Raw genomic sequence first — 20688 nt, forward strand, 5'->3', positions numbered from 1 at the left:
GTCTCAGGGCTCCTTCACATCAATTAGGACTCTGCTCAGATGTCCTCTCCCTGACCAGGCGATGGAAAGTATCCTACCCTCAAGTCTCTTATCACATCCCTGAGTTGTATTTTCACTAGCCACGATAGAAATTCCCCTGTATTCACGCTTTCGTTTCGTGTTATCTGTCTCTTCTACTAAATTTAATTCATTTAATAATAGAAACCATAATAAGTGTGTTAGACGGGAATACGGGGTACAGAAAATATAGGAAGGCCAGGGAGCTTGGGCACTGCTAAAGTAGAGATCGCAATTTCAAATGGGAAGGTCAAGGTAGGCCTCATTGAGCAGGTGGCCTTTGAGATACACTGGGAGGAAATAAAGGAGCCAGCCATGCCAAAATCTGGAGGAAGAGCGTTCCAGGCAGGGGGAACAGCTAGTGCCAGGGCCCGGAGGCCTGTTGTGTGTTTGAGGAACTTTAAGGAGGACGTTGTGGCCGGGAGTCAGGGAGGAGGGGGGAGCAGTGGGAGAGGGGGTCGGACCGTGTGGGCGGGGCTTTGTGAATCTGGGAGCCTCTAGACTGGGATGAACAGCCATCACAGGGTGGAGCAAAGCATGATCTGTTATATTTTATTTTCTATTTATTTTTTTAGAGAGAGAGAGAGCACTCAAGCAAGCAGAGGGAGAAGGAGAGAGAGAACTCAAGCAGGCTCCGCAGGAGGCCAACCCTGGGCTCTATCTCACAGCTCTCAGATCATGACCTGAGCGGAAGTCAGGAGTGGCAGGCTTCATCCTACTGAGCCGCCCGGGTGCCCCAGCGGAGCTCCAGTTCTGTAGGAGTACTCTGGCCGCTGTGGAGAGTGAGTGCAGGGGGAAGCCGCCGGCTGGCGAGGATGCTGCAACTAATGATCCAGGCAAGACGTGACGGTTGCCGGGAGAGTAATGAGAGGTGGGTTGGGAAGGCAGAGGGCATCCGGTTTTGCCAAAAGACTGGATATGGGGAGTGAGGGAGAGGGGTGGCAAAGAGGACTCAAAGGTTTTCGCTTGAGCATATGGAAGGAGGGTTGCCATTACCTGTTCCGTTTGGGGAGTTTGGTGTGGGGCCGGTTATGTTTGAGATGCCCAGTGACCATCCAAGTGAAGGTGCCGAGAATAAAGTGTTTGGCGCCTACCTAGGAGTCGCTCATCAAATATTTGATGAATGAAAGAGAAGAAATATGCAGAATGCGTGCCTGGGTCGGGACAACCGGTGGCTGGCCCGGAGGGTCAGGCAGGTGGGGAGAACCTCCTGGCTTTGCAAAAAACAGTGCCCTACACCTGACTTGCTTTCCTCCACCCATCTTTCTCGTAATGCCTTTTCATCTTCGACTACGGTTTTTGAGTGGCTTACTTTGGGTCGTGCTTCATGGCATCTCCTCATTTCCTTTTAATAACGCAGATATTCACGCCATACTATTGATTAAACGTGTACACTGTGCGGGGCACTATGCTTGCCTTCAGGGACCCCACAGAGGTGAAACGACTACCCTCTCCTGGAGCCGTGGTAGCCAGCTCAGCCAGTCCTTAAACTCGCTAGGCCGGCGGGCGTCCGCCGGGGGTGAGCTCAGAGCCGGAGCTCGAGGGGGGCGGGGCTTGGGGAGGCTCGGGGGAGGGCTTATTGGGCTCACAGCGGGCGGGACGCGACGTTGCTAGGGGGATTCTGATAGGTTCCGCCGGGGAAGGCGTGCCGCCGCCAGGCTCCGCCCCCTCTGGAACGCAGCAGGCAAATCGGGTTACAGCGGCAGTCGGCTGCCCCAGAGGCAGAAGCGGGTGGCGTTCGGGGGCGTCCGCGGGGTGAGTTCCGTGAACGGGGCACACTGGGGGAGGGTCCCCGCTCTGGGGCTGCTGGGCTGCGGTCCTTGGGGACGGGGGGGCAACCCAGACCCGGTGGGAGTCCGAAGCCTGGTCCCAACCCGACGCCTCGGTTCTTCCCGGGCGTCCCAGAGGGGATCGCTGTCTTTTTGTGGCCCCGGCCCGGCGGAGGGCCGCCCGTGGGCGCTCGGGGTTCCCAGCACTACGGGGGGGGGGGCTATCGTCTAAGACGCCTTGGTTAGTATCTCTGAGGCATCCCCAACCTCGGGGAAGTGATGGCGGGGGCCGGAGGTGGTGGGCAATGAGGGCGACTTCGGGACCGAGTGGGGGATCCACTCCCAAGGCTGAGGGCGGCAGAGCTAGCGAGGCAGTAGTGACCCCAGTGCTTTTCTAACGTTTCTTAGCTTCCGAAGTCCAACATAGAAAGCTGCTAAAAGCAGAGCAGATCTGGTCAGGTTCCGAGACGCTGAGTCCAGAGCAATGTTGCTGAAGACAGGTACCTAGCTCGTGGGGATGGTTTGGGGGAGGGTAGGTGACCCGTTGGGGGTAGGGGCTACCTGGAGGAAGTTCCAGCCCTCTGGTTTCAGGGCCTCCTTCCCTGATGTGGGTATGTGGGGAGACATGTTCCTCTTGTTCTTGGAACTGGACCAGAAAGGAGATGCTTCCCACCTAGGAATCAGTCAGTCACCCTCCAAAGAAGCCTCTTCCTTTCCCGTCCCCTCTCCCTCAAAGTGCAGAAGTCCCGTTTTGTGTGTTATCAGCATGGCAGAGAACAGCCCTGTAAAGTCAGTTACAGTAACTTCATCTTACAGATAAGGAAACAGGCCCTAGGGGGCAAGGGTTCACCCCCGGGGGGGGGGGGGGCTGGCTAGGTGCAGGTCCAACTTGGTTGACCCCTTAAGCCCTTATGAGGCCTCTTGAGCGGGGGGTTCTGTGGGGGAGAGCCACGACCTATGGATGGGGGTCAGGAGACCTGGAGTCTGACTACAGGGTTCTGTCAAGTTCTGTGTAAACGGGGGGAGCTGGTCAGGGTATAGAAAGGATACAACCTCAGATGTGAGCTTTTACGAATTCCAGCAACAACAGCTGTGGCAACAGCAAGTGGGACTCAGGCCCAGAACACACCGCCCTGCCCCAGGCACCGTGAGCCCCCTCACTGTGACCGCTGGAGCCAGCAGCTGCAGGAAGAGCTAGTTCTACCCTATTGATTCCCCTAAGGGGAAGGCCAGCGGCCTGTGCAGAGCTGAACAGTCAGGCCGGACAGGGTATGAATGGAGCGGCGCGAGGCCTGGGGCAGCTATGGGGGCCGCTGACGGTCGTCTTTCTGACCCCCCCGCAGTGGTCTTGCTGGCCCTGGTGGCCCATGTGCTGGTGCTAGAGAATGGGCTCCTGCGGAAGCCACCCATGGGCTGGCTGGCCTGGGAACGCTTTCGCTGCAACACCAACTGCGAGGAGGACCCGAAGAACTGCATCAGGTGAGGAAGGCCCACCACCGCCCCAGCCTCGCCCAAGACCCAGCAGAGGGGGGGGGGGCCGAGCGCGGAGGGTCGGCTAGAAAGGAGGGCAGGGCCAGAGAGCCCCGTCCCAGAGAGAACGCAGCCAGAGGGGACTTCTGGGACATCCGACAGCCTGTGCCCTGCTTGGGGCCTATGTAGGGCCTGTCAGCCCTGATGGGTCAGGGACATCGTGGTGGACCCAGCCCCTGAGGTCACTGAAAGGAGAGAATTGTGAAGGCTGGCTCAGTTGCGCAAGCCCGGGGGCCAGGCCCCTCCTTCATTCCACCCTGAGTATGGTTCTCACAGCCCGGGTTCACACTCAGAGGATCTGGGAAGTCTCAAAAGCTCTGAAGAAGGGGGCGGGGGGTGACCGAGCTGCCCTCCACCCTGCCTCTCACTAGTGAGCGGCTCTTCATGGAGATGGCCGACCACCTGGCACAGGATGGATGGCGGGACCTAGGCTACATATACCTCAACATCGACGACTGCTGGATCGGTGGGCGGGACGCTAAAGGCAACCTGGTGCCCGACCCCAAGCGCTTCCCCAACGGCATTGCCTTCCTGGCGGACTATGTGAGCCCCAACCCCGGCCATGCCCTAGAGCTGGGGGTCCAGATTGCTCGCGGCCCCACCGCCACCACTTCACTTAGGGTTCAGTTCTGCAGCCCCTGCTTGAAAAATCTCAGTCTGGTGGGGGAGGCAGATAAATGAACAGCTCGCTTGGGCCCACTGTGGTGGGAAAGGCATCTTATCCAGCCTGGGATTTCAGAAAGATTCCCCCGAGGAGGCGGTTCCTGAGCTGATGCAAGTGAAGTGGCATTCTGGGCAGAGGGGCGGCAGAAGCCAGGCCTAGAAGCCAGAAACTGCCCATGGGGGGCGTGTGTTGGAGGGAGGAGGAGGACTGTGGCTGGCAGGGGCCAGGCCAGCACACGGAGACCCTTTCCTTTGGGCAGTGGGGAGCCATTGATAGTTTTATAATGAAGCCTGGTCAGATGTGCCTGTGAGGTGGCTCCCCGCCTGAGCCCACGGTGTCCTCAACCCTGACAGGCTCACTCCCTGGGCCTGAAGCTGGGCATCTACGAGGACATGGGCAACTTCACCTGTATGGGCTACCCAGGCACCACGCTAGACAAGGTGGTTCAGGACGCTCAAACCTTTGCCGCGTGGAAGGTGGACATGCTGAAGTTGGATGGCTGCTTTTCGACCCCCAAGGAACGGGCCCAGGGTGGGTCCCAGAGCTGGCGGGGGCCGGGGGGGGGGGCTGGACAGGGGGCTGGGGAGGGGTGGCCATGAAAAGCTCCCAGGTGCCCACCTGGCTGAGCTTGAGCTCGTGTGTCCCTGTGGCCCCTAGGGGGTAGCATTTCCCAATTCCCTGTGCCCAGAGGCTGGGGGGATTCCTGCCTCCCAGGCTTCCTACCCATGGCTTGGCAGCATGCCCCACCAAGGAAGTAAGACTCAAAAGAGGAAGTCCCTCTCTTTTGAGTCTCTTTCCTCACATTTGGTGGGAGGTTTGGGCTGAGGCCTCAGATTTTCTCCTGAGCCTCCTCAGTCCTAAAGTGTGGGGGTTGGGCTTCCCCAGGGTACCCCAAGATGGCAGCTGCCCTGAATGCCACAGGCCGCCCCATTGCCTTCTCCTGCAGTTGGCCAGCCTATGAAGGGGGCCTTCCCCCAAAGGTAAGCCTTTCTGTGCACCGGCCTGGCAGTGCGCTCCACACCCAAGCCTCCTCGCCCCTGTGCAGTCAGGGCTGCGCTCATCACAGCTGCCCATGTGCTGATTTGTGGGTCTAGGAGAGGATTGTAAGTGCCCCAAGGGGGGCCTCAGCCAGCCCTGGGTCTAGAGAAGAGGAGACACTTGTGAGGTGGATGAAGGGATGGGCATCCAAGGCATAGGAACCGCACGTCATGGGCAGACACACGTCACCCAGCACGTGGGCAGAATCCTGGCGGTACTGAGTGGCCCAGGAGGTCCAGAAGGCTGGTGAGGCCAGGCGGGTGCAGCTGAACCTCCCCAGGGGCCCTTCAGCACCTAGGACCCTGGAAAGGGTGGGATCCGACCGGCTTACAGGAGGGAGAGCGCCGGCAGGTGGTGGGACTCACTGAGAGAATACAGGGGTGGGGGCGCTGTGGGTACACCGGCCTGGGCCCCTACCTGGGCTGGGCCCAGATGGCATGTGAGAGCAGGGGAGGCCTTCCTCATCTGGCTCAGGGCCTGTTCTCTGCCCCCATCCCCATCCCCCACCCTCCACGTCTCCTGCTGAGGCTCCTCAGCCCACGTGCCGGCCGCCAGGCAGCAGGGCCTGCCTCTGGTGCCGGACTCCGCTTTCCCCCAACATCCAGGTGAACTACACTCTGCTGGCAGAAATCTGCAACCTCTGGCGCAACTATGACGACATCCAGGACTCCTGGAGTAGCGTGCTCTCCATCCTGGACTGGTTTGTGGACAACCAGGACATCCTGCAGCCGGTGGCAGGCCCTGGGCACTGGAACGACCCGGACATGGTACCGGCATGGAGGGGGCATGGTCACGACAGACCCACTCCCCACTGCCCTGTGCTGTCTTCCTAGATGCTCACCGCCAGGTTCTAGATCAGGGTCTCTAAAACACGTCCTCGCACCAGCTGCGGTGGACTCACGATGGGAGCTTGTTTTCCTCTCTTCCCAGGGCCCCACCCCCACCTTGTGGATCAGAATGTTCGAAGAGGGCCTAGCAATGCCCATTGTTAACCATCTTCCCGGGCAGTTCTGATGTTTCTGGAAACCTGAGTGCAGCTTGTGGGACTGTATTCCGCTAGGGGGTGAGGGTCACGAGGAGTCCACGCGCTCTGGCCACTCCCTCCCTAGACTGCCCTGCCCTGTGCCCTGGTACGGCCCGCAGAGCGTCGACAGGCAGAGGTGGCCCCTCGTGCCTACCTCAGAGCCCCATGACCGAAATTGTCTTGCAGTTTATCTTACGACTTTATAGCTGTCTCTTCATTTAGCCAACAAGCATTTACTACCAGTGATGATTATAATAATTACATTATTGTATATACTATTATTACGGAGGCCAGATAGACGCCTGGAGAAACAGATTGGCCTGCTTTGGAGTTCTGGTTCCCGCTCTGCCACTCGGCCTTGGGAAAGGGACTTCATTTTTCCTGTGCTTCAGTTTTGTCAGTGGGAGAATGAGAAGAGCAGCTACCTCACAGAGGGCTGCTCCGAGTACTGAAACGGATGATTCTTTAAAAAGCTCGGCACAGTTTGGCGCACACCCCGTGGTGGTTCAGTTGGTATCACTAAGTACCCCAGCATGTTGCTTGCGTTAGCCATTACTGTTTGTGTCCAGTCTGTGGACTGGTTGCCCTGGGGTCAGGAAGGCCCCCTTGGTCCTGTCACCTGTGGCTAGGGCAGGTGGATGGCTAGGAGCGGGAGCAGGGATTCTGTCCAGGTCTGGTTACCTATGGCTGCCACTCCGACTGGATTTCTTGACTTTGGTGTTCCAGTGTCTAAACGCATTCGGCAACAGGATCCCACTGGATCATCTGAACAACCTGTGGTGTGGCCAGGACATACGCTCACCCTGTATTCTTGGTGAAATAAAAAGTTGAGGCTCACAGGGAGAGTGCTCGGCTCAGCCCAGGGCCGCGCGGCTGAGAAGTTGTGTGCACAGGCTGTCCTCCCCACCTCCTCTTGCCCCGGCCACGCGTTTAGGGTTGGGCCCTGTGCCCACTTCCCTGGAGAGGACAGAGCTGACCGCTCCTCTCTTCTCTGACCCCAGCTGCTCATAGGGAACTTTGGCCTCAGCTTTGAGCAAGCCCGGGCCCAGATGGCACTATGGACGGTGCTGGCAGCGCCCCTCTTCATGTCCACGGACCTGCGTACCATCTCAGCCCAGAACATGGACATTCTGCAGAATCCACTCATGATCAAAATCAACCAGGATCCATTGGGCATCCAAGGGCGCAGGATTCGCAAGGTACTGGGGTGGGGGGGGGAAGGGAAGGGGAGGCCAAGGGACTGGGCTCCCCTGAGAACAAGGCTGCAAGCCGGAGGTCACGGAGGGCTGGGCCTCTGAAATCTGCTCAGCCCTCCTTCCTGGTTGCAGTAGGTCAAGGATTCTACCGGGAGCTGCTCCAGCTGTCCGCCCCTTCCCACCGGTGCCCCTTTGCCTGAGTGAGAGCAAAGCCAGAGCTCATGGGATCTGGGGAAGGGACACATCACCCCACAAGTGCACACAGGACAGTGGGGTCCCTCGACTTGGCAGTATAAGACTTATGCACACATCAGTGATGCCTGGCAGAGAACTAGGGCTTCCCTCCAGAGCTTAGGAATTGTTTGAGCCAAGGAATGAACCACTACTAGTACAAAACTAGCACTGGCTGTTTACTGAGAACCTACTGTGCACTGGGCGTTCTGGTACCTTTTCTCAGAAGGTTAATACTCCTCCCCATCTTACAAATGAGGAAACTGAGACTTGAGGAGTCTGAGAAACACAAGGCCACAGAATTGGTAGATGATACAGTAGGACTTAACTCCCAACAGTCGAGCCTCAGAGCTTGTGCTGTTTGCACAGATCTTCCCCCTCTCTAGTTAAAAGAAATCCATACAACTTATAGAAGTCACGTACGGAGTCGATGATGCCTCAAGGAGGTAACTTCATTCCTACCGGAGGGGCTTATGGTGGAACCAGGCCCAGGGACCTTCTGGAAGATGGGGCTCCACCCTCCTGGCTACTCAGGCCAGAGTTCATCGTCCTTCCTGGACAGTGGCCTCCACTCCAGCGCCAGCAGCTGCCCATATCTATCCCACCCCTGACCCTGCCTCTCCGAGACAGGACCTCATACAGCACTTGTCTCTGTGTTCTAGCATGGGGCCTGGCACACAATTGAGTCAGGCAAGAGTAAGTTGGCGTGCTAGAGGGCCCAGATATCCCCCCAAACTTCTTCGTGATATGAAAGTGTGGGCTAGGGAGACCCAGAGCTCAAAGGAAGGCTGGGGAGGGGGTTTCAGGGCCTGCCTGAGCAGGGAGGCCAGCTGGTAGCCACCTTGTGTGCCTAGGAGAAATCCCGCATTGAAGTGTTCATGCGGCCCCTGGCCAACGGGGCCAGCGCCTTAGTCTTCTTCAGCCGCCGGACAGATATGCCGTATCACTACCACTCCTCCCTTGCCCAGCTCAACTTCAACAGCTCCCACACGTATGAGGTGAGTACCCTGCTACCCACAGGGCTGCAGATTTCCCTGGGAGGGCGTTGCTGGGGTGCTGCTGCCTCGTACAGGGCCTCCCCTAGGCCTTGGACCCTGGGGCCTCTGGCAGGAGCCTGAGGGGCAGCTGCAGGTGTGCGGGGCTGTGGCTGTACCCTTCTCCGCACTGGTGTTTTCAGGCTCTGCAAACAGAGCTGCGCTGTATAATTAAGGCCTGTGCCCTGAAGCTGCACACGTCCCCTTATTGGTCTGTCCTTGCCAGCACGTTCCTCCGGTTGTCCGTGGGCTGGGGCTTTCACCACTGCCTGTGTTTGGGCAACTGCTGACTTTGCCAATGGAGAAGTGATGGGAGGTGCCGTGCTCCCCTTTCTCTGGGGCACCCCGGAAGCCCGCCACAGGCCGAAGTCCAGGCTTTCCTGCCCTCGGAGGGGGGCTCTGTGCAGCTGTTCTTATAGTGGTTTTGCTGATGTCTCCTCCCACTGCAGGCCCAGAACGTCTACACGGGTGATGTCATCAGTGGCCTCCACTCTAAAACCAACTTCACAGTGATCATCAACCCCTCAGGGGTGGTGATGTGGTACCTGTATCCCGTCAGGAAGCTGGGGACGCCCCAGCACTGAGATGCTGAGACATGGGACAGGCTGTGGCGGCGCCGCTGAGCCCAGACTATGGAGCCTCCACATGCCGAGGCCGGCAGGCGGGGTTCTCGGACACCCAGGCGCGCTCGGGGACTTGGTCCCATCAGACCCAAAGTGCAATCTCAGGGCCAGGTTCCATGCCCTGCCCAAGTGTGAACCTTCTTGGAAACTTGTTTTGGGGCGATTTCCCATGGCCTTCCTGGCTTCCATCTTGCCTGCGCGGCCCCACAGATGTTACTGAGCAACTCAGCCAGCCTCCTGAGCCCCCACAAGCAGGGGGACTGATAACCCTCTGACCTTTTTGTTCACTCTGAAATCAGGAATTTTTTTTGAAATTTGTAAATTTGGAATTTTTCTTATGATTAGGAGTGGAGATCTGACCTCTTGTCAGGAACTGCCATGAATCGTGTGACTGGTTTTCCCGCATGGATAAGGCCTTACAGGCTAACACCACCAAGGTAGCCTTGGTTCCGTCAGGTTACCAATAAAGCTGTTCTTTAACTGAGTAGTTGGCAGTATGGACCTGGGGCCACGGGCACCTTCAGTGAGGGACTCTGGGAGGGGCAGTACCCTGGCTGCTGGTTTCAGATCTCACCCCACATGGAAGGTGTGTGGCGTCTTCTGGCTCCTCATTTTCCAAAGTGACCTGTAAACTGTACTTCCTAGACCTGCCAGACTTGCCTCTCCCCGGGGAGCCACCCTGCTCTGCCCAACGGAGCAGGAAGGACTGTGAAGCAGAGCAGCAGGTGCCCAGGCCTTTTGTCTTGTGCACCCCTCCCCCACCCCATTCAGACTCACTCCTCAGCCCTCCTGCTAATAGAAGACCCGGATCCGCTAAGGATTTCGCATTGTCTCCAGCCCCCGCCTGCTCCTGCTCATGTCCCACTTTCTGCAGGGCTTCGTTCAGGGGCACTCCGGAGCGGACTGCCCGTGAGGGTGGTCAGCCAGCCTTCTCCCACAGGGCCACGACAGCTGCTCCTCTGCCTGGTAGTGCCCCAGCCCTCCCTTGGTTTCTCTTTTCCTAACCTGGCTTCCGAGGAGGTTCAGATCCCACCGCTGTGTCCAAAGACGAGTCGAGGGGCTCTTTGTGTCTTAGAATATACTTCCTGCTCCTCCTCCTCCTCAGGAAAGTCAAAGAATGGCAGGTTCTTGACTGCCTCCCTTTGGTTCCTATTTCCCAAACCCTATTCATTTAGCCAAGGCCACAAGGCACCTGTGGTCCCTGAGGGCTCTTGTCCCCATCTGGAAAGCTGGCAGCAGAGCAGGCTAGGTAGGTTTTCCTTGGGCTCTGAAGGTGGGAGCGCCCAGTGCCTCAGGCCTTGCACTCTTTTGCCCTGTGGGAACTCTTCTGGGTAGATCTCCCATGCTCCCTCCCTCAGGGTTTGAGTTCCTTTATAGGAATATGGTATAAAGAACTGCATGTTTTACTGTGTCATTAGGATCACTGGGGCTTCACTGATTGAGTCTGGGGTCATCAGAGAGAGCTCCCTTTTCCCAGCTGATGTCTTAAGGCGGTGGGTCACTTAGAGTGTCAGAAGCCTACCTCCTCCTCCCTTGGAGGCCTGTCACCCCATGCAGAGCTCCAGCTTTGGATCCTGATTATAGCCCGAGTCAAGCCTAGAGGGAATGGCCTCAGGTGGGGTGCATTCTTTGGCCAGTCCTAGAAAGAAGTCTTTCCTACTGCCCTGGGGGAAAGGTGGGGGAAATAGCAGGGGATGGTGGTTGAGACCACAGACTTGGGAGCCAGGGTTAGGGAGCAGCCCAGACTTGACCAGTCAGTTCATTTGCCCTCCAGACTGAGACACGGTTACATGTCTTCACTTGTGGTAGAACTTGTCCTTTTATCCTGGGGGTGCCAGATTGATTCTCTCTCTCTAGCCTTCATGCTCTCGATATCACCCCTGCCTATCTCCCAGGGGTGGTTTTACTCCCTTCTACCCAAGGCCAATTAGGAGCTCGATTATTTTTTCCCAGTTCAAGGCATCCTTGCTTGGACCCAACGGTACACCTCATCTTTTAAGAAAGATTATAAAAGTTTTCAGACACAAAACTAAAATGGTGAACTCTGTACCCATTACCCAGTTCCAGCAACCATCAACATGTGCTAAGATTTTATAGCTGTCTTCCCACACGTACTTTTTTGTGAGCTGGAGTATTTGAAAGTAAGTCAAAGAAAACTGTAAATGCCACTATGTAGCTCTAGCAGGTCTTTAAAAACATATGTGACCTTAATATAATTTTCCTGGCCAACAAAATAAAGTTTTTAATAAACTAATAACCATTTTGTGTTCAGTTTTTGCCAACTGTATCCAAAATTTCTCTAGTTTGTTTGAATCAAAATGCAAGCAAGGAGTCAACAAAAGTGGCCAGTAATAACCACCAAATGTTTGTTCCCTCCATAAAAGCAATGATAAACTTGCCACATATTATCAGAATCAACTTGCACAGAACTCTGGAAGTGAATCAAAAGCCTGCAGCAACCCAGAGTGCCCGCAGTTTAGACAGAGTAAAACATTGCTACGAACAGCAAGCTTGGTAATGCTTTAGATTACTCTATTTTAAATCTGTTCACAGAGCTAAAAGAAACCATGTATAAAGAGTTAAAGAAAAATAAGAATGATGTCTCACTAAATAGATAATTGGTAAAGAGACTGAAATTACAGAAAGGAACCAAATACAAATTGAAAAGTACATAACTGAGATAAAAAAAATTTAACTTGACATGCCCAGGCAGAAGAAATCGGCAAGCTCAAAGTTAGGTCCATTGAACTTAACCTGTCTACAGAATAGCAGAATGAAGAAAAATGAACAGAGGCTCAGAGACCCACAGGACACTTGCAGCACACAGACATACGCAGAAGAGAGAGAAAGGGCAGAAAGAATATTTGAAAAAATCGTATCTACAAGTTTCCCCTATTTGATGACAAAAATTAAGCTACACATCCAAGAAATTCATGAGCTCCAAGTAGGATAAACTCAAAGGGATTCAGCCCTCGACAGAACCCAATCAAACTCTCAAAAGACAAATGGAGAATTCTGAAAGCAGCAAGACAGAAGCATATCAGCACAGACTAGGGAAGATACTTGAGATGAATGAAAATGAACATACAATGTACCCCAAACACAAAAACATAACATACCAAAACTTACGGAGTAAAACTAGGGATCAGAGGGAAATCTGTAGGTATAATTTACTTATATGAAAAAAGACAACACATAAAATGGGAGAAAATACTTGCAATTTACATGTCATATAAGGGACTTCTGTCAAAATACATAGAGAACTCTTACAACTCAACAATCAAAAAAACCAATTTAAAAATGGGTACAGGATCTGAATAGACATTTTTCCAAGAAAGATAAGCAAATGGCCAGAGCTCCACATCACTCACCATTAGGGAAATGCAAATAAAACCCAGAAGATACCACTTCACACCTAAAAGGATAGCTAGAATAAAAAAGTCAAATTGTTGATAAAGACATGGGGAAATTAGAACCCCCATATGCAAAAAAAAAAAAAAAAAGAACCCCCATATGCTACTGGTAGAAATGTAAAACTGATACAGCTCTTGGGGAAAAGGATCTAGCAATTTCTCAAATGATTAAATATAGGGTTATTATATGACCTAGAAATTCCACATCTAAGTATCCAAAAGAAATGAAAACGTATGTCCACATGAAACCCTGCACACAGATGTTTAAAGCAGCATCATTCATAGCAGCTAATAGGTGGAAACCACCCAAATGTCCACCAGCTCCTGAGTGAATAAATAAAATATGGTTAACCATACTATGTAATATTAGCCACAGAATGGAGTCAAGTACTGACATGAGCCACGACACAGATGAACCTCGAAAACTGTACGCTAAGGGAAAGAAGCTGGTCACAAAAGACCACATATTATATGATTCCATTCCTTTTAAAGTCCAGGATTGGGTAATGTGCAGAAACAGAGAGTAGATTAGTGGTTGCTTAGGGCCAGGTGGGGAGGATGGTGGGATAAGGGGTAACAACTAAAGGGTACAAGGCTTCTTTCTGGGGTGATGAAAAGGTTCTTGACTACAGGAATGGTTGCACGTATCTGTGAATATACTACAACCCATTGAACTGCACACATTAAATGAATGAACTGTGGTTATGTGATTTATATCTCAGTAAAGCCATTAAAAAAAAACTCACACCAGGGCGCCTGGCTGGCTCAGTTGATAAAGTGTGCGACTCTTGATCTCGGGATTGTAAGTTTGAGCCCCATGTTGGCTGGAGAGATTATTTTAAAATAAAAATGTTAAAACAACAAAATTCACACCCATACCCACTGTAGTATTAAGCACAATAGTCAAGACATGTAACCCAAAAGTCCACTGATGGATGAAAGGACAAAGGAATAAAATATACACACACATATTATTCAGCCTTAAAAAAGAAGGACATTCTGTTTACAACACGCTACAACATGGATGGACCTTGAGGATATACTGAGTGAAATAAGTGTGCCACAAAAAGACAGATACTGTGTGATTCCCCTACGTGAGGTATTTAAAGTAGTCAATCTTGTAGAAACAAAGTAGAATGGTAGTTTCCAGGGGTTTGGAAGAGGAGGGAATGGGGTGTTGCTCAATGGGTGTGGCGTTTCAGTTTTGCATGAAAAAGTTCCTAGAGATCCACGGCACAACGATGTGAGTACAGTTAACACTACTGAAACGGACACTTAAAAATGGTTAAGATAGGCTTTATAATATGTTTTTTTGCCATATTTTTAAAAAAAGAGATATATCCCTGAGACTCAGCCAGAAGATGCCCAGCATTTAGGTGTTGGTGGCTGTGGAGAGGCCCAGATCAGTAGGGTCCAATATGGGTAAAAGTAGCACACGGGCTTGTGAAGAACATTCTCGGTCTGGATCGCAAACAGGACAGCGGCATTCCCCAGGAATGCAACAACACACAAACACACACACACACACAAGGGAAGTCCAATCCAGACGGGCTTATCTTCCAGCCTTAGGATGCCCGAGAGGAGGAGTGAAGAAGGAAGGGACTGGGGGTCGTTGGGAACCGGCGTCCTCCTGCCGCTGCTGGGCATGATGGGTTATGGGGGTCAGTCAGATGTCAGCTTCCCATTAATGAGTCTTTCTCTACTTCCTTCTTTTTTCAGACTCTTGGCAAAATGCAAAATAACATTGTAATATTCCTTTTTTCCCATTTGATGTTATCCAAACTTTTCTGCCATCCTTACCGGCATATCAGACAGCTCCAGGACAGAGCCAGCCTCACTCTTCCCCATGTCATTTCCATCCACAAAAGGGTGGACAAGGAGGGGAGAAGAATTGAATCTATCAGGCGGATATTCAGGGGGTAAAGGGTAAGAATTTAAAAGGTGGGGTAGCTCAACAAGTTAGCCCTCACGTACCCACATCCCAACTCGAAAACAACAAGTTGGCATTCATTCACAGACAAAAGTACCTTGTGGAAGGTGTGGGACTCAACACCACACCCCACAGAGCCCGAGAGGGAAGAGTCTAGACCACCAATTCATCAGGTAATAGGTGTGCAGACCTTCCTCCCGGCTTGAGCCCTGCAGGGCCTGGGAACCGGCTCCAGCCTGAGAGATGCTGGCGATCACTGTCTTAGACAATCACCCACCCAAGAGAGCCTTTGTGGAAGCGCAGGTTTCCTGTGAAAGTTCCAGCACACCACTGGAGAAAGAAAATAAAAACGTGAACACACCGGAGAGGGAAGGAGGAACATGGCACTCCTCCCCCAAGAGCATAGCTCAGTGCCCAGTCCGATGATTCTTGGCCCTCGATTTCTCCCCTGGGGAACAACAAGGGCATGCGAGAGCGCGGGGCTTCCCCGGTTGTGCAGCAAGTTGCCAAACAAACCTACTTCTCACTCGCGCTGACCAGAGTACTGAGTCACGAGCTGTGTGACCTGGGAGTGGGAAAAGGCTGGGAGAGTGGTATTATCCAGTCAGAGAGTAACAAAGGAAAAAGAAGGAATGAGTGAAGAAAGCCTATATGATCTATAGGATGCCATCAAAAGAAACAAAATGCTAATTATTGGAGCCCCAGAAGGAAAAGAGAGGGAGAAGTGGATGGAGAAAACTTATTTAAAGAAATAATGGCTGGGGCACCTGGGTGGCTCAGTGGGTTAAAGCCTCTGCCTTCGGCTCAGGTCATGATCCCAGGGTCCTGGGATTGAGCCCCACGTCGGGCTCTCTGCTCAGCGGGGAGCCTGCTTCCTCCTCTCTCTTCTCTGCCTGCCTCTCTGCCTGCTTGTAATCTCTGTCTGTCAAATAAATAAATAAAATCTTTAAAAAAAAGAAAGAAAGAAAGAAAGAATGGTTGAGAGTTCCCAAAGTCCCAACTTTAAGAGATTTTCTCCAACATACATTAGGATGAAAGTGTTGAAAATCAAAAACAAAGAAAGAATCTTAAAAGCTGCAAGAGAAGGGGCTCCTGGGTGACTCAGTCTGTTGGGCCGCTGCCTTCGGCTCAGGACATGATCTCAGGGTCCTGGGATCGAGCCCCGCATCAGTCTCCTTCCTCAATGGGAATTCTGCTTCTCCCTTTCCTTCTGTCGCTGCCCCTGCTTGTAATCTCTCACTTGTGCACACACTCTCTCTCTAATAAATAAATAAAATCTTAAAAAAAAAAAGCAGCAAGAGTAAAGAAGCTTATAACTTACAAGAGAATCCCCATAAAGTATCAATGGATTTCTCTGCAGAAACCTCACAGAAGAGAGTGGGATGATATATTCAAAGTGCCAAAAAAATAAAACTGCAACCAAGAATGACCTGGCAAAGTTCTCCTTCAGAAATGAGAGAAAAACAAAGATTACCTCAGACAAACAAAAGCAGAGGGAATTCATCACCAGAAGTGACTTATAAGGGGCCTCTGGGTGGCTCAGTTAGGTGTCTGCCTTAGGCTCAGATCATGATCCCAGGGTCCTGGGTTTGAGCTCTGCATTGGGCTCTTTGCTTAGCAGGGAACCTGCTTCTCCCTCTCCCTCTGCCTGTCAACTCCCTGCCTGTGCTCTTGCTCTCTGTCAAATAAATAAATAAAATCTTAAAAAATATCTATAGAAGTGCCTTATAAGGAATGCTGAAAGGACTTTTTTTTTTTTTTTTAAAGATTTTGTCTATTTATTTGACAGACAGACATTACATGTAGGCAGAGAGGCAGGCAGAGAGAGAGAAGGAAGCAGGCTCCCTACTGAGCAGAGAGCCCGATGCGGGACTCGATCCCAGGACCCTGGGATCATGACCTGAGCCGAAGGCAGAGGCTTAACCCATTGAGCCACCCAGGCGCCCCTGAAAGGACTTCTTTAAACTGCAATGAAAGTATGCTAATTAGTAATGTGAAAACATGAAAATATGCGACACACTGGGAAGGTAAATATAGTTGAGCCTTGAACAACACGGGGGTGGGGAGGAAGTTAGGGGCACTGACCCCTGCACAGTCAAAAATTCCCTTATAATTCTGACTCCCCAAAACTTAACTTCTAATAGCTTACTGTTGATTGGAAGCCTTACTGATATTTTGTACATTATTTTTGTACATATTTTGTACATTATATGTATCATATGCCATATTCTTACAATAAAGTAAGCTAAAGAAAAGAGAATGTTAAGAAAATCATAAGGGGGATGCCTGGGTGGCTCAGTGGGTTGAGCCGCTGCCTTCGGCTTGGGTCATGATCCCAGGGTCTGGGATCGAGTCCCGCATCGGGCTCCTTGCTCAGCGGGGAGCCTGTTTCCTCCTCTCTCTCTGCCTGCCTCTCTGCCTGCTTGTGTTCTCCTGCACTCTCTCTCTCTCTGACAAATAAATAAATAAATAAATAAATAAAATCTTAAAAAAAAAAAAAGAAAATCATAAGGAAGAGGAAGTACAGTACCATATGTATATTTACTGAAAAAAAAATTAGACTGGGTAGCGCACCCTGGGACGGCAATGTTCCACAGCCTGGTGGTTTTTGGCTTAGTGGTGGCAGCCACCAGGATGGCCCGCGGCAATGACAGTGACCTGGAGATGCAGTAAAGCTGCCCCATCTGCTTGGAGGTAGGCATTAGCCATCAGCAGCTGCAGTTACACGTGAGTGCATCGGCCTCTGGGAAGCTGAAGGCAGGAGGGAAGGTGTAGGCCACTGCAGGAAGGGGTCCACACTCCGCCCTGGAGGGGCCCAAGGTCCACAGCTGCACTACCACAGCCCTGAAGCACGTCTGGAGCACTCAGGGCAGGGGTCTAGGGTGTGGGTCTCCCTATACAGCACCGTCGCTGCACACAGAGGGCACCTTGCATCCCTGCCTGCTCCTGGGCCCCCTGTGGTTGCTGACAGCCTCTGCGCGCCTCCACAGGTACCCACGGAGTGACAGCTAATGACCCGCACCAGTCACTTTCTAGTCAGTCTGTGACAATGGAGGGGGAGAGGGCAGTTGTAAATAAATGACTTGTGGCTTTTATTGACAACTCTAAAAAATTTGTATAAGTAGACTCGCACAATTCTAACCCGTGTTGCTCAAGGGCCAACTGTATAGTCAAATTCAAAATATTCTAATACTGTAACATGGTGGTGTATTAAGCATTTAACTCTGGTATAAAGGTTAAAGGACAAAGGTATTAAAAATAATTATAGCTACAATCATTTGTTAATGAATCTGCAATATAAAAAGAGATAAACTGTGACATCAAAAATGTAAAAAGGGAGAAAGTAAAAGGGTAGAGTTTTGCATATGGTTGAAGTAAAGTTGTTATCAGCATAGAATAGACTGCTGTTTCTATAAGATATATTATGTAAGCCTCATGGTAACCACAAAACAAAACCCTGCAATAGATAAACCCTGCAAAAGATAAAGGCAAAGGAATCAAAGCATAACACTCCAGAAAATCATCAATTCACAAAAGAAGACAGCAAAAGAGAGAGAAAGGTACAGGGAACTTTTTAAAAAATAGCTGGAGAGAGGTGCCTGGGTGGCTCAGTGGATTAGAGCCTCTGCCTTCAGCGCAAGTCATGATCTCAGGGTCCTGGGATCGAGCCCTGCATTGGGCTCTCTGCTCCTCTCTCTCTCTCTGCCTTCCTCTCTGCCTACTTGTGATCTCTGTATGTCAAATAAACAAATAAAATCTTAAAAACTTTAAAAATTAAAAATTAAAATTGAAAAAAAAGCCAAAGAACAATTAATCAGATGGCATTAATAAGTCCTTACTTATCGATAATTATTCTTGATATAAATGGATTAAAAAACAAGATCCAACTTATGTTGCTACAAGAGACTCACCTGAGCTTTAAGGACACACAGGCTCAAAGTGAAGAGATGGAAAAGGATATTCTATACAACTGGAAATCAAGAGACAGCAGGGATAACCACCCTTAGACAAAATAGACCTTAAGCCATAAACTATAACAAGAGACAAAGAAGGTCATTATATAATGATAAAAGGTCAATTCATCAAGAGGACATAGCAATCAGATATGCACCCAACATTAACTATATTAAGTAAATACTAACAGATCTAAAGGGAGAAATAGCCAATAATCCAGAAATGGCAGAGGAACTCAATATCACACTTTCAACAATGGGTAGAACATCCAGACAAAAATCAGTAAGAAAATATTGGACTTCAGCTACGACTAAATGGGCCTAAAAACATATGCAGAACACTGCATTAAACAGCAGCAGAACATACATTCTTCCTAAGTGCACACATAACATTCTGCAGGATAGATCATACAATATATCACAAAACAAGTCTTAACAAATTTAAGATTTAAATTACAGCAAGTATTTTTTCCAACAAATCAGTAGAAAACTGGAAGGCAATAACAAGGGGAAAACTGGAAAATTCACAAATATGTGGGAATTAACATACTCCTGAACAACCAATGGTTCTAAAAGAAATCAAAAGAGAAAAAATTATCAGGGTGCCTGGCTGGCTCAGTAAGTTAAGCATCTGCCTTCAGCTCAGATCATGATCCCAGGATCCTAGGATCAAGCCCAGCATCGGGCTCCCTGCTCAGTGGGAAGCCTGCTTCTCTCCCTCCCTTTGCCTGCCATTCCCCTGTTTGTGCTCTCTCTCTCTCTGTCAAATAGATAAATAAAATATTAAAAAAGAAGAAGAAGAAGAAATTTTAAAAGTATGTTGAAACAAATAAAATAAAAACATAACTTACCAAACTTGCAGCAAAAGCAGTGTTAAAATAGGGAAGCTTATATGGCAAATGTCTACATTAAAAAAAAAAAAAAAAGATTTCAACCAAACAACATAACTTCAAACTTAAGGAACCACGAAAAGAACAAACCAAACCCAAAGCTAGCAGAAAGAAGGAAGTAACAAAGATTAGACCAGCAATAAATGAAATAGAGGCCAGGGGGGAAAAAAAAGAAAAGAAAACATCAATGAAAGAGCTTTTTTTTTTTTTAAATAAATTGCCAGACAAAGGGAAAAAAGAGAGAGAAGACTCGAATAAAATCAGAAATGAGAGAGCAGACATTATGATACCACAGAAAAACAAGAGCATAAGAGACTACTACAAACAGTTATATACCCACAAGTTAGCTAATCTAGAAGAAATGGATAAATTCTTAAAAACCTACAACCTAACAAGACTGAATCATGAGGTAATAGAAAATCTAAACAGATACATAATGAGTAATTGAATCAGTAATCAAAATCTCCAAACACAGAAAAGCTCAGGACCAGAGTTTCTCTGCTGACGTCTATCAAACAGTTAAAGCATTAGTATTAACCATTATCAAACTCTTCAAAAAAAATTGAAGAGAAGGGGAGTCTCTCAAACTCATTTTATGAGGTCAAAATTGCCCTGATACCAAAGACAGATAAGGACACTCTAAGAAAACTACAGATGCATATCCCTGATGAATACAGATGCAAAAAGTCTCAAAATATTAACAAACTGAATTCAACATCACATTAAAAGGATCATACCATGATCAAGTAGGATTTATCCCTGGGATGCAAGGATGCTTCAACATATGCAAATTAATTAATGTGATATATACCCCATTGATAAGTTGAAAGACAAAAATCATATGATCATCTCAATAGATACAGAAAAAGCATTTGACAAAATACAACATCTAAACATTGAAGAAAGAAATTAAAGACCTAAATAAATGGAAAGACCTCTTTATTTGTGGATTGGAAGATTTAATATTGTTAAAAGTCCTAACAGATTCAGTCCTAATAAAATTTCAATAGCCTTTTTACAGAAATGGATAGTTGATCCTGAAAGGGACCCAGAGTAGCTAAGATAATCTTGAACAAGAACAAACAAACTTTAAAGATTCACACTTCCAATTTTAAAACCTATTAGAAAGCTATACTAATTAAAACTGTGGTAATAGAATAAAGATAGATACATAGATCAATGAGATACAGAGTCCTGAAAAAAACTCATAAATCTATAGTCAACTGATTTTTGACAAAGGCACTAAGACCATTCAATGAGTAATGGTCTTTTCAAGTAAATGGTTCTAGGACAACTAGCTAGCCACACAAATAAACTTGGACCTCTGTTTCACATT

At 49.7% G+C, this 20688-nt stretch overlaps 1 protein-coding gene across 1 annotated transcript; it reads left to right on the forward strand.

Annotated features, from left to right (window-relative positions):
* Positions 1–1694: 1694 nt before the first annotated feature.
* Positions 1695–9650, forward strand: NAGA (alpha-N-acetylgalactosaminidase). Its single transcript, XM_004771210.3, has 10 exons — positions 1695–1812; positions 2235–2326; positions 3170–3305; positions 3728–3899; positions 4374–4551; positions 4906–5000; positions 5664–5825; positions 7084–7281; positions 8364–8507; positions 8993–9650. Exons 2-10 carry the CDS (start codon positions 2311–2313, stop codon positions 9125–9127), a joined length of 1236 nt encoding a protein of 411 aa, XP_004771267.1. The 5' UTR covers positions 1695–1812; positions 2235–2310; the 3' UTR covers positions 9128–9650.
* Positions 9651–20688: the final 11038 nt, after the last annotated feature.

The sequence above is a fragment of the Mustela putorius genome, unplaced genomic scaffold (assembly GCF_011764305.1).
Source record: "Mustela putorius furo isolate JIRA1106 unplaced genomic scaffold, ASM1176430v1.1 tig00000738_pilon_pilon_pilon, whole genome shotgun sequence".
Lineage (NCBI taxonomy): Eukaryota > Metazoa > Chordata > Mammalia > Carnivora > Mustelidae > Mustela > Mustela putorius.

Excerpts from the sequence above, each read along its gene's own strand:
- NAGA (XM_004771210.3), top strand. Across the intron at positions 3,306-3,727 it reads GACCCGAAGAACTGCATCAG|TGAGCGGCTCTTCATGGAGA; the intron begins GTGAGGAAGGCC and ends GCCTCTCACTAG. Across the intron at positions 5,001-5,663 it reads AAGGGGGCCTTCCCCCAAAG|GTGAACTACACTCTGCTGGC; the intron begins GTAAGCCTTTCT and ends CCCAACATCCAG.